Source organism: Prionailurus viverrinus, chromosome A3 (genome assembly GCF_022837055.1).
Source record: "Prionailurus viverrinus isolate Anna chromosome A3, UM_Priviv_1.0, whole genome shotgun sequence".
In the NCBI taxonomy this organism is placed as follows: domain Eukaryota; kingdom Metazoa; phylum Chordata; class Mammalia; order Carnivora; family Felidae; genus Prionailurus; species Prionailurus viverrinus.
In genome coordinates, this window is record NC_062563.1 from 45,772,561 (window position 1) to 45,786,913 (window position 14,353).

Here is a 14,353-nt window from a genome sequence, read left to right on the forward strand (position 1 = left end):
CCTGATGTGGGGTTTGAACCTATGAACCATAAGATCATGACCTGAGCCAAAGTCAGATGCTTAACTGACTGAGCCACTGAGGCACCCCTAGAATTCCTCAAATTCTTAAAAAATATATATATAATTTGCCAAACCTGAATCAAGAAAAAATAGAAAACCTGAAAAATCCTAAAATGATTAAAGAAACTGAATGAGTGGTTAAAATCTTCCCACTAAAAACAAAACAAAAAAGCACCAGTTTCATATGGTTGTTACAGGAAAGACTAAAAAACATTCCGGGAGCACATCATTCCAATCTTATGCAAACTATTTTATATAACAGAAAAAGAAATACTTGACACCAGGTTCTACAGGATCATTCAAAAACAATGTGAGGAAAAGGAAATTTAGGCCAACCTCAAGTTTAGAACATAGATCCAAAAATGGCAACAAAGTATGAGCCTCCCCCAAATTCAGAACTGCATTTTACTACATTAATATTCATGAAGGATCATCACATGGTTATCTCAGTGAATGCAGAAAAAAAAAAATAGAAGTGAACTTAATCTGATAAAGAGTTATCTACCAAAACTTTAAAGAAAACATTGTCCTCAATAATGAAACGTTAATAAAACTCTCTTTGAATCAGAAGCAGGATGACCATCTTTATCATGTCTATTTACCAAGGGACTGGAGGGCTGGGTTGGCACCGTAAGACAAGAAAACAGACTAACTGGCAAGCTTGTCATTATTCACAACCAGACAGTCCACCAAGAAGACAACAAAAAAAAAATCTGTAAACAAAATGTTGAAATTAAATAAATCATGCATGTTCATTTAATCCAGCAGTGGGAATGGAATGAACTTGAACAAAGTTCAAAAACATGGATAAATCTCAGAAATAATGCTGAGTGTAAAAGGCAAGCCACAGATGATTATGTCCCATGTGAGACCATTTTTATTACACTCAAAACCAAACAAAACACAATGCATTGTTTAGGGATACAAATACTTGTGGTAAAACCATTTTCAAAAAAGAAAGGGAAAAGCATAATGCAAGGGAGCGGCTGCCTCCAGAGAAGAGAAAGAACAGGATCAAGGAGAAGCACCCAAGTACCTTCTACTTCTTAAAATGTTGGAGGGGGAGGGAGTCAAGAGAATGAGCTTTATCGCCATGCTTCAAAACTTGCATTTATGTTATAGATGCTTTAGTAAATATATCAAATGCTACATGTATAAGATAATTAACGGAATAGTTCAAACAAATGATGGTCAGTAAATACATATTTAAGTGACATACTTAATCAAAGCTCCTGTTAAAAAAACTCCTCTGCACAGGTTTCATTCACAGGAGGGTTACCACAGAAAATACATAAAATGCAGTTATTATTACTCTGGGGAAGGAGTACAGCCCTTAAAGGAGAGAATGAGGAACCACAGTTACTGACTGCCAGTCACAAGCCAAATACTGGGTGGGAGAGGTTTTCATATCTGTTTTATTTCATAAATCCACAAACCCAAAAAGTCCATGGAAGCCTTCTCCCCTGGCCTCCCCCTCCAGCCAGCTCTGCAACAAATATGTCCTTTAGAGTCATAAAGTTGACCTCACACCAAGCTAAGCACATGTTTCTGAAAGTTAATTGTTGGTTATCTAGAAATTATTCATGATTTGAAGAGACATGTGCTTAGGTTACATGTGCTTACAATTTTTTTCTAGTATAGGTCCCAAGTTATCAGTAACCTAGCCACTTGTCTAATACATGTAGACAAGAATGACTTTAAGCTTAATAGGTCAAGAACTACACCCAAATATTGTTTCAACTTTTAAAAGAAAATATGATCCAGGGTGCCTGGGTGGCTCAGTTTGTTAAATATCCAACCATGATTTCAGCCCAGGTCATGGTTTGTGAGATCAAGCCCCACGTCCAGCTCTGTGCTTGACAGCACGGAACCTACTTGGGATTCTCTCTCCCTCTCTCTGCCCCTCCTCAGCTGGTGTGCACTCTCTCTCTCTCTTCCAAAAATAAACAAACTTAAAAAAAAAAAAAGAATATATGATCAACACACATTGACACACAGACACATACAAACATTGCAATCTCACTAGTGGTCAGAAAAATATATTAAAAAGAATAAGTTTTTGCATGTCAGTTTGCGTATATTTAAAAAAAACTATCACCAGTGTTGGCTGGGGAAACACACACATGACTTCAACATAAGTTTACATATAACTTTACGTGACTTTTTTGAAAAGCAATTTGACAATATCAGTATTTGAAATGTGTATACATTTCTATCTAATAATTTCACATCTAGGTAACCATATAGGAAAAATTCTCTCACGTTTCCAAAAAAAAAAATTCTTTACAGCAATGTTTGTAAAAGAGGAAGGAAAGAAATACATGCCCATCACTTTTTTATGTCTTCAAATGAAATTAAGATCTACAATATCATATTTTCAGCAAAAACCTTAAAAGCTAAATGAATTAACAAAAACTTACTTCAAAAAGAAAGAGGATGGAGTCCAGCTCCTCCCTTTGTGACTTATTATTCCCTGGAATACATAAAAAAATTAGTTATCATGACAATGTATACATTTTAGGATATTAAAAATTATGTTACCTTAAAAACATTTAAACTTCAACATACATTCATTTATTCAAAAACTACAAGGAGGCAGTGTGGAACCCACGTCAGGCATGTAGACAGACACCAAGCCAGACCACCCGAGCCCACATCTAGCAGAGTTTCTCCTCGCTAACTGTTTAAACACAGCCTCCATATTTTCTAGGTCACTATCAACCCATGGAAGGCGATTTATTCATTTCTCAATTGGTTACTTCTGAGTTCAAGTTATGATGGACTACACAGCAAAAGCAAAGAAAGAATTCTCATTTTTTTTATATGAAGGGGCATAGAGAAATCATAACTATAAAAAGTCATGTATCTCTTTAGGCAATTGCACACTGTCCTCTTGATAATAACTAAATAATAAAAACTAAAAACCTATAGCAGCAGTTTCCATTTATTGCCCAGTCTCTAAGTAGTGAGCCCTGTGCTAAGTGTTTGGCATTCAGCATCTAACTTGGAAAACTGTTTCTGTAAAGGGCTGATAGTAAGTATTTTAGGCTTTGCAACCTGTCTTGCAAGCATTCAACTCTGCCATGATGGGGCAAAAAGAGCCATGGATAACACATGAATGAGCTGGGTATGGCTGTGTCCAAAAAATTATTTATAAAAACAGGCACTGAGCTGTAAGTTGTGGACCCCTGAGGTAACTGAATCCCCACAGCTCTGTGAAGTAAGATACTATTCATTCATTGAACAAATACTGAAGAATGGCTCTATGTCATTCTAAGGATTCTTCCAGGACCTGAGGATGCAGATGAACAGAACACGACAATCCTTGCCCTGAGGAAGCTTATATTCTGACAGGAGGAGGCATCCAACAAATGAGAAAAATAAGAGGGAAGGCAGATGGGAATGTCAAAAGACATGGTATGCAATTTTGACTAGGGAAGTCAGGGAACATGGTGCTGATGACATCTGAGCAAAGATCTGAAAGAAGAAAGGGAAGAAGCCACATGGAAATCTGGAGGTAAGCAAACAAGCCATACGGAAATTTGGGAGAAATGTGTTCCAGGCAGAGGGACTGGACAATGCAAAGTCCTTATGTCTGAACAAGTATGGCATGGTCAGAAAACAGTAAGAAGGACCTTATGTCTGGAGTGAAGGGGGAGAACTGCATCAGGTGAGGTTAGAAAGCAGTAGGATAAAGGCAGGCAGGTAGGGTCTGAGGCCATTGTAATGACTTCCAGAATTGAGAAGCCATTTAAGGGTTCAGAGTGCTGAGTCATGATCTGACCCATTTTTAAAGCGTCATTCCAGCTGCTCTTCCAAAGAGACTCTCAAGGGGGTGCAGGGTGCAAAGGTGGAAAGGGAAAGACCATTTCTGGGGCATGCAATAATCCAGGTGAGCATAATGGGAACACTGGCATTACCAGCCCAGGCAGTGAGAAAAAGCCAATGATTCTGGATGTATTTTGAAGGTAGAGCCAATATACTCGGGTTTTGGCCTGAATAACTGGAAGGCTGGTTATCACAAGATGATTTCATCATTTATAGCAAACATCTTCCTTCATTCTGTTGTTTTGGTATACTTTCTTCCTAGTACTCCAATCAAAACACAGATTGTATTAACAGCAAGAAACTGCAAAATCTCACCCTATTTTTATTGGTTCTTTACTATGATTCTTTGTAGTAGACTGCAAGAATGAAGTTTTTCCTCTCCTATCAAGAGATACCTATTTCTCTATATGTTGCATCTGAGATGCCACATAGCTTGCTCTGGCCAATGTGACATTAGCAACTGGGAGGTAGCAAGTACAACCTTAAAAAGCCTTTTGCACTTGCTGAGCTTACAATCCTAAGGCCAGCATGTAAAGAGCTCAAGATAGCCTGCTAACATGGAGGAGAACTAAGACGCCCTGGTCAATAGCTTGCCAACTACAAGACATGTAAATGAGGCCATCCACTACTAGCTGATGTTAAGAGGCATGATGGGGTGCCTGGGTGGCGCAGTCGGTTAAGCGTCCGACTTCAGCCAGGTCACGATCTCGCGGTCCGTGGGTTCGAGCCCCGCGTCGGGCTCTGGGCTGATGGCTCAGAGCCTGGAGCCTGTTTCCGATTCTGTGTCTCCCTCTCTCTCTGTCCCTCCCCCGTTCATGCTCTGTCTCTCTCTGTCCCAAAAATAAATTTAAAAAACGTTGAAAAAAAAATTAAAAAAAAAAAAAAGATTTAAAAAAAGAGGCATGAGCCAGCCTAAACCTGAAGAACTGCCCAAAAAAACCCAGAAAATTATAAGCTAAATGACTTATTTTAAAGCACTTAGTCTTGGGATGGTTTATAATATAATTTGTTATGCAGCACAAACTAACTGATACAGTCTTGAGCAATGAGATTTTTCTAAAAGGACAAAGAAAGCAAAAGGGGGAAAAGGAGGCACAGAGGAGCCTTTAAAATGGGGCTTGGGGTGCCTGGGTGGCTCAGTCGTCTGACTTCAGCTCAGGGCATGATCTCACGGTTTGTGAGTTCGAGCCCTGCATTGGGCTCTGTGCTAACAGCTCAGAGCCTGGAGCCTGCTTCAGATTCTGTGTCTCCCTCTCTTTCTGCCCCTCCCCCACTTGTGCTCTGTCTCTTGCTTGCTCTCTCAAAAATAAATAAACATTAAAAAAATAAAGTGGGGCTTTTTGGTTGTAGTGCTTTTTTTTAAGGTAAGGGATTTTAATATTTTTCTTTGTTTTTTTTTTTATTTTTTTTTAACTTTTATTTATTTTTGAGACAGAGAAAGACAGAGCATGAACTGGGGAGGAGCAGAGAGAGAGGGAGACACAGAATCTGAAACAGGCTCCAGGCTCTGAGCTGTCAGCACAGAGCCCGACGCGGGGCTCGAACTCACAGACCGTGATATCATGACCTGAGCCGAAGTCGGACGCCCAACCGGCCAAGCCACCCAGGCGCCCCTCTTTGGTGTTTTGATTACCCATAATATCACACTTTTCTCCTCCACACAACTGCAAAAAAAATTTAAGTGGAGCAAAACTGGAAAACAAGTTAAAAATCAAATCGTTTCATATTTGAAATATCTACCAATTTGGAAAAAAAATAAGCTCAAGATTTATATCAATTTGTAAATCACAGGGGAAAAAACTGAGCAATTCATTGAAAAACAAAATACAAAACCTGTTGGCATCCTTGGACACATGCCCATATTTGATTTGTTGACCTTCCAGAGCCTGGAGCATTCTGTAAAACTCTGAGGCATCTGCTATATGTCAGAGACAACCACAGTGCATTGTCCCACATTCCTTCCCCTCTGTGCCTAACATCTGCCTCAGGTTTTACAGAAGCAGTCAGGGCATCTATACACTCCTCTCTGCGTCCTCTTCTGTATACCTGACCCTGTCTCAACACACGTCCCCCAATACCCTGTCATCAGTTATCTCTCTCTTGTCAGCCTGCGAACAGGCAAGTGCATCCTTCAAAACCCTACCATGACCAAGCTACTCCTTGAGATACGATCCTGTCTTCATCATCAAACAGATGAAGAAAACCCTTCTAAAAGGGTATTCTTGTGCATAGTCTTCACTATCTCACCCTGTTACTCCATTTCTCCCCATCTGGCTTCTGATCCCACTACTCACCTAGACCTTTCTTTCAGCACTCAGGGACAACCTCCTCGATGCATTGCCACTTCCTAGTCCTACTGCTCAACTTTTTGCATCGTCAGACATTGCTGACATTTCATTCCCTGAAATTCTCTTTTCTCTGCACTTCCGTGACAAAACACTTTCCTGGCACCCAACCCCCTTCCCAGCCCACACACTACTTTATCTTTCCTCTTTATCTGCTCAATGAAAGAATGGATTACCCCAAATCCCTGATTGTCACTTTCTCTGCAAAGAATTTCTTCCTTGGCAACAGCATGATTGCCCCCTCTTCTCCTAAGCTCCAGTCCCTATATTTTTACTGTCCAGCCAGAACCAACACCTGGGTGTCCCACAGGCACCTCAACTGAGACTTCCCAAAGCTACACTCATCCTCCTCCTTCCCAAACCTGGCTTCCCTCCAGGGTTCCCACTGCTGTCATGGAAGCTTACAAACCAGACTCAACATTCTGAAAGCATATATGTACCCCTATGCCTACTGCAGTATTACTTACAATAGCTAAGGTATGTAAGCAACCCAAGTGTCCATCAAAAGAGGATGCAGTGATGTGTGTGTGTGTGTGTGTGTGTGTGTGTGTATGTGTGTGTGTGTATATATATATATATATGTGTGTGTGTGTGTGTGTATTTTGCAACAACATGGATGTATCTAGAGAGTATAATGCTTAGCAAAGTAAGTCAGAGAAAGACAAACACCGTATGATTTCACTCATATGTGGAATCTAAAAAACAGAACAAATGAGTAAACAAGCAAATAAAAAGCAGTATCAAACTATAGATGCAGAGAACAAACTGATGGTTGCAAGAGGGGAGGTGGTGGAGGGAGAGATGTGCAAAATTGGTGAAGGGAAGTGGGAGGTACAGGCTTCCGGATGTGGAATGAGTAAGTCACAGGGATGAAAGGCATAGCATGATGAATACAGTCACTGGTACTATTAACAGTGCTGCACGGTGGCAGGTAGTAGCTACACTTGTGGTGAACCTAGCACAATGTATACACCTGAAACTCATATAATGTGTGTCAACTATACTCAAATAAAAAAAAAACACTTGTTTAATAAATAAATGAAACTGAGGTAGCAATAAGGGTGTTAACATGTAAGGATTTCCAAAATACATGAAAATAAACAAGGTGAAGATGGCAGCCAACACTTACTGAGCATATACTATGTGTCACACTCTGTCCTGAAATCCCAGATACATGTTAACCTGTTCAGTGCTGATAGGAAGTAAGCTGAGTCAGAGGGAGGTTGCCCAAGGAGAAACAGCTGGAAAGGTAGGGCCAGGATCCAAACCCAGGCTGGATCCTCAGACTACACTATCCTGTCACCTAAATAGAGAGCGGATTGTGCAGTGTGACTTTATTGGCTTGGTTTTTCAAAGAATATTTTATGTAAGTAGATATTGGTATAACCATAAACCGATATAACACATTAATAACATATACAGAAAGAAATACATGAAACTTTTAATAGTGGTTGCATGCAGAGCAGGACTGGGGGTCTAGGAAAAACATATGGCTCAATTTTCATTTCAAACCCTTTAATGGAATCTGAATTTTTTTATAACGTGCACATATTACTTTTATTTTTTCTTTTTAAGTAAATTATTCCTGTGGAACTCATGACTTCTGTGGGTTACTTCTTCCATTTTCCCTTTAGTCATCTGTTGTTCAAATAACAGCTGCATAAGTGAAAGCTCAAGGGAAACAAAGATGCTAACCACTGCAATCTCCCACCAACTTGTGGCTCACGACACATACAACCTTTTACACTTTATGGACATTAACAACAACAACAAAAAACTTTGTATATAAAAAAATTGTTTGGTAGAAATGCTTACCTTTTAATTTCAAACTATTTTCCAGTGTTATGAAATTTTCATAGAAGATGAAATATATCTGAGAATAGTTGGTCTCAAAAAACTGCTTAAGATCACTTGCATCCACATTATCTGAAAAGAAAAAGTTTCCACAAGGAAAGGTTATGATGATAACCTTATACAACTATCAGATCTCACAACCTTTTCAGAAATGAAGGATAGTAAAAACTAGCTTTATTCCCCTATGAGACAAAACAGAACAACGAAAATAGTATCCCTATCCATTTGTTCTCCACTAAGAGACCTTAATAGGTCTGGGGCCCCTCCCCCACACACAGACCCTTGCAGGAGATTGATTCAAGGGCATCAGAGCCATGGTGGCACTGCACTCACAGACCAGCTAGAAGGCCAGCGATGAGTGCAGGTCTGGAGAGGAACAAGATTCCTTCATGTTGAGGGTAAGGAATAATTGTTCATACAGAGGACGTGGCTTTTGACATAGGCCATAAAGAGGGATGAGTTTGTACATGTGAAAAACAATTTTGCTGCCAGAGTCCAACATGGGCCAGTTTCTCCTCCATCCCCACTGACCTGAGAGCAGCTCAGGAGAACTAGCAGATGTTCCTCAGCACACTGCCACTTGGGCCACTGGTTGCAGCCTTCTCTCTCACTCCCAGGTGACCCGTTCCACTCCCGCTTGGACACAGGGAGACCCACCATGTGTTCCTAGAGTTTCCCTTAGCAGTGTTTTTCCCTGTTGCACTAGTTCTGCTAAACCAGGGACTGCAGCTATATAGGAAGGTTATGCAGGGAGCTTAGCCCAATGACACGACAGCAGCAACGGAGCCACTTCTTCCGGAGGCCCAACTGTGCCTCCCAACTCTGGTCAGAGCAGTGATCCACTGTCGACACACCTGTGTATGTTTTCCTTGGCAAACAAGGTGCTTGTGCCATTTACCACAGGGTCCTGAACAAAGTGTTAGCTCTTGGGAAGAATACACCAGTAAATCTTGGGAAAATTAAAAACAGCTTCTTTAAATTCTGCAAGGATTATCCAAGATTGCTATTCAATCTACAACAAAGTGGATTCAGTTCCTTTTGGGGTCCTAATACTGTGAATATATGTGAACACATCCATTATGATGTTTAAGTTCTATAAATTTAGCACTAATGCTGGTGAATCTAAGGAGTTGTTGTACTCAGATAACTACATAATTCTGATATAGTTCTTCAAAATAATGCACATAAGGTGTTTGTAAAGTCATATGAGCTGTCAATTTCATACTGTATTTTCTGCCCCCCCCCCCCAATAGCACAGAGCAGTGGAAGTTCCTAGTAACTAACAAATTTACCTATGTGAAAGCAGTAGCAATGACACTAGTATGATCATTCTTATACATGACATAATCTTTCCAAGGAACCCTTGAGTACCTTCCACAGAATGTGCAATTCCCAGAAAGGATTCTGTTCATTTTCGCTCCAATACCAACTGCTGGCCGACCTACCACTAACTGTTCCCTCTGAAGCACACCTCACCCGCCAGCTCCTATTAGCACTCACTGGTAGCTGAAACATCCCGAGCCCACCTGGAGACTAGGTCAGTGCCTCTGCTATTGCCCCACAGGCTGGTTCTCCCCAAGTCATAAAACATATACTCTACTTAATTCCTGATGGAATCCCTCCTGATGGAATTCTTGACTTTATTTTGAAGGAATGACCTGTCTTTTCTGTTAGAGATACTACCAAATCTACAGACCCCCAGTCCATCCCACGCATCACTATGTCCCCTACATATAGCACCATATTTATTTAGTTCAATATTTTCTTGAATGAGTTAAATAAAAGAAATAGCCTATAACATACAATGATAGGATAATGACCATAACATGTAAACCATTATATCATATGCCTACAGGAAAGGAATGGCCTAACCCACTTTTAAATCCCTGGTACTATCAAGAGAGAGGTTTCACCCCTGTGCTGAGGACTCCAGATTTCACCCTGCAAGCTCTGCCCTCCAAGCCTGCTGCCAGCTGGGTTTCTCCACATGAGGTTCTACAAGGCTCCTGAAATCAAACATGTCCAAATAAAAGTATTGTTCTCCCCTCAAATTCTGTTCCTCCCTCAGGCCCCACCACCCACCCAGCTGCTTGTCATCCAGGTCCTTCTCACTCTTCACAGCACATCTCCGGTGTGTCAGCTCCACTTCTGTCATGCGCCAGCCCTGGGCACTTCTCGCCCTTCACGGCCCTGCCTAGTTTATGTCACCACGAATCCTCGCCTACCTGCAACATGCCCTCTGCCCAGAGTCTGGCTTCCACTTTTCCCCTCCACAGTCCATCCTCCACCATGCAGTCAGCAGAAAAACTTAACAATGTAAATCAAACCAGGCCATTCCTTTGCTCAAAACCTCCCAGTAGTGACCAATCGTACTTAATAAAATCCAAACTCTTGACCATGGCCTATAAGGCCCTGCATGGTTTCCTCCATTCAATGCCAACTTCATTTCACACCACTCTGTCCTTCACACCCTACACTCCAGCCACAGAGGCTTCTTTCTATCCCTTAAACTTGTCAAACATGTTCTCCATTTGGGGAACCTCTAGTCTGCACTGCCCCCCCCCCTCCCAGATCTCTATATGGTTCATTCACTCCCATCCTTCAGAACTGGGATCATACATTACCTCTTCAAAGAAATCTGAAAATGCCCCACATGTCATTCTTCACATGTCATCTTATCACCATGCCTTCTTCCTTCCCAAATTCTGCAATGGATAGATGCCTGACTGCTCACCAGTGAAGGGGCCTCAGACACAGAATGCCATTAGCAAGTGAGCTGTTACCCTGGCATTGAGGATGTGAGTGCACTAATGCAGCAAGGTGGCACAGCAAGGTACTGGGATCGATGACTCCCTCATCTTTCCTGGGTCCCCCTTGGTCTATCAGAGATACTCAAATAGAGCAACCTAAATAAAGAGGGTCCTAGTCAAGATTGAGGAACACTCATACAGACTGAGATCCTCTCATGAAGCCAAAAGTCCAGATAATAGCCACCTTCCTCCTCAGCCATTCATCATCACTTGAAGTACTCACTATCAAGACCATTAGATACCTTTAAGGTAACTTGATACACAAGGAAACTAAGAGCATTACATCTATAACATATTCAGTCTTATTTATGTGTGTGAGGACTCCTCACTGGCCTGGGAGTCCTCTTCACACGATTCCCCCCGCTACAGCACTTAAGATTAGTTGAAATTATCTCATTTATTCATTTACTTCTTCACTGACTGGCACTCAACTAGAATGTAAGCTGAATAAGGGCAGGAATCCCATTTGATTTGTTCATCGCTCTAGTTCCAGCCCCAGGAATTGAGCTTGGGACCCAGAAGGTACTCAATACATATTTGTTAAATAACTAAAAAAAAATAAGCACTAAATATGTTATATCTCTAATTCAATAGCTAGAAGAATTTACTTGTCTTATTGTTAAAAAGCAAGACTCATCAGATGAGTATTTATAAAGTAAGCCTAGATCTTGGAGAAGGAAACCACAGGTACTGGAATTTAGCATCCTGTAAAAAGGAACACAAGAAAGGGCTATATTTTTAAAGTTTATTTATGTATTTTGAAAGAGAGAGAGAGATCACACGAGCAGGGGAGGGGCAGAGAGAGAATCCCAACCAGGCTCCCCACTGTCAGCATGGAGTCTGACATGGGACTCAAACCCACAAACCATGAGATCAAGACCTGAGCCAAAACCAAGAGTTGGATGCAGAACTGACTGAGCCACCCAGGTGCCTCAAGGAAGGGCTGCTTTTCAATACGACCAACTCCAAGAAGCATAGAGAGAAGGAGAAAGACTTTGTTCAGAAAAAATAAATGAACAACAACAACAAAAAAACAACTATGACCAGAAACATCCGTTAGACAGACATTCATTCTTTACCCATTCATTCAAACATTACTGAGCCGCTACCCAGGCCGACCAGCCATGAGACAAGTGCTAGGAAATTCAAAGAGAGTAAGATGCAGGGCTCTCAAGGGTACAGAAGTAAACAAACAAGTAAGGCAAAAGGCAGCATGACCAAAGCTAATGAAGAGCATCAAAGCAGGGAGTAGACAAGGCCACTTGAGGAGGTTGAGAATATTAATAATGCTATATATTCATGCTTTAAAAGACACTTTAAAGAATTTCATTTATTGACCCTCACCCATAACCCTGTGAGGTAGATGGGACAGGTGTGATCAAGATAAAGAAACCACAGGCTCTGGATCTTACATAACCTGCCCAAGGTAACACAGCCAATCAGGGATGTGGGCAGAACTCCTGTCCAGGTCTTCCAACTCCAATCTGAACCACACAGAGGCCTCAGAGACAAGAGGGAATAAATTAAAACTAGAAATCAGGTCAGGAATGTATAAAAATAATCATCACCTTGGGGATTTGCAGGAGAGCCAGATAAAAAAGAGCAGGAAGATAAGCAGACAGGTGAGAAATAACGGGAGTGAGTAGCACTGAAAATGGGAACAGCCAATTTCCCCAAGAAGGAGCCACAGCACTTCGGGTGACCAGTAAGGAAGGGTGCTGAACTATAGAGCTCAGGTGGTAGTGTGCTTTTGAGGTGATGATTTACAGTGTCTTTGGCACAGACATGAGCACACGGCCTAACGATAATAACAAAGCTCAGGGAAGTATGTTCAGACTAAACACAGAGAGGCAAGCAGCAGACAGCTTTACAGAGCTAGAGGGGTCATTTCTGAATTTTTAAAGAAGTCCTTAATTTCTCATTCTCCTTTGCAACCAACCAAGAGCCAACAAACTGTTTCTATTATTTTCTCATTTTATCCCAAAAGTATTCTTCTATAATCCATACCAAAAGCTACCCCCTCCCACTCCTGTCCAGCTAAAACCTCTTGTTGACAATTCTTTCTCCCTATCTAGCTGAAAGGCAATAGCAAAGGTTGAGGTCAAAAACCTCCAGAGCAGACTGCCTGGGTAAAGTCCAGAAGCTATAGGACCTTGGATAAGTTATTAAGCACTCTCTGCCTCAATTTCAATCTCAGAAATGGGGTCAACAATGGTTCCTATATCACGGGACTGCTGTGGTGATAAAATGGGCATGTCAGAGTGTCAGTTGGCATTATATAAATGTTAATTGTTTTACAATTACTTAGCTCCTAACAAAGGCTATCTCACTAGGTGGGAATAACCAGCTTCATTTACCTGTGAAGCTATAAAACTCAATGACTCATGAAACTCATACACTTACTGAGACTGGCCCTTATTAAATGGCACTTGATTCCAATACAGCAATAAGCACTACCCATAAACAAACCTATGAAACCAATGGGATTATCCCTCCATTTCCTTCCACATATAATCCTTTTCAATACCATTTCTACTACTTTTTAATTGACAGGATCATAATAGAGCCTCACAAAAACCTGCTTCAGCAGACCAAAGGAAGGGGAAAAGATCGTTATCCCACTTGGGAGCCCCAATGGAAACCCTCAAATGGAACAAGGAGCTCAGTTCAGTTCCTCCCTAGGAAGGAATGATCCCCCCCCCCCACAGTGCTTCCTACTCCTCCGTCCCTCCAGTGCCCCCTCCCAGAACTAAGAGTCTTCCAAGTCCTGCCTACACATCCAAGTGCAGAGGAAGATGGTATCATTTACCACGTTACTCAAATTCCCTAGACAATGGCACTGAAAGCATGATGCTCAAGATTACAGACTGTGATACAGACAAAGGGCAAATAAAAATTCAAGGTGAACTTCACAACTTAAATAAACATAATTTAGAAACTGAGAACAAGGAAAATAAACTAGTCAGATGCAAGATAGAAAACACTGACCAAGGATAAATGTCATTAGTGTTGCACTGTTACTTAAAGGCTCAACTGCCTTGGTACCTGTCCTCTTCCCTTCTTGTGGTAGTTTGTAAAAATGCCACAAATTATTCCTTACCTGAATCCACACCTTTGGATGGTGCACACTCACAATGATTTGGGGCTGATTTCCTGACTTGCTTTGGCCAACCAGTCATTAGAAATATGACCCGGTGGTGGCTAGAGAACCTCAGGTGGCCTCTGGTCAAGGGGCCAGAGGAAGTTCATGGAGCAGAGCTGGACCGACCCCACAGTGGAACCAACACCAAGCAACCAGCATCCAGAGGCAGAGCCAGACAATGCAGTTGGGTGAGGAAGAGAAATAGACACGTGTTGCCATAGGGCCCATGTAAACCGTGAGGTTTGGGATGGGCTGTTATTCAACATTATCATGAAAATGTTGATGGGGAGGAAGAAATTCATCACCAAGCAACT

General features: G+C 41.5%; 1 protein-coding gene across 5 annotated transcripts in view; it reads right to left on the bottom strand.

The window, feature by feature from the left end:
- Positions 1 to 14,353, bottom strand: part of RALGAPA2 (Ral GTPase activating protein catalytic subunit alpha 2) — a 322,390-nt gene that overhangs the window by 285,369 nt on the left and 22,668 nt on the right. For all 5 annotated transcript variants that reach the window (XM_047854052.1, XM_047854051.1, XM_047854050.1 and 2 more), the window contains exons 2-3: positions 8,049 to 8,159; positions 2,481 to 2,533 (exon numbers count right to left, since the gene is read on the bottom strand). In XM_047854052.1, the coding sequence (XP_047710008.1) occupies positions 2,481 to 2,533; positions 8,049 to 8,159 (164 nt within the window). The remainder of the gene's footprint in view (positions 1 to 2,480; positions 2,534 to 8,048; positions 8,160 to 14,353) is intronic.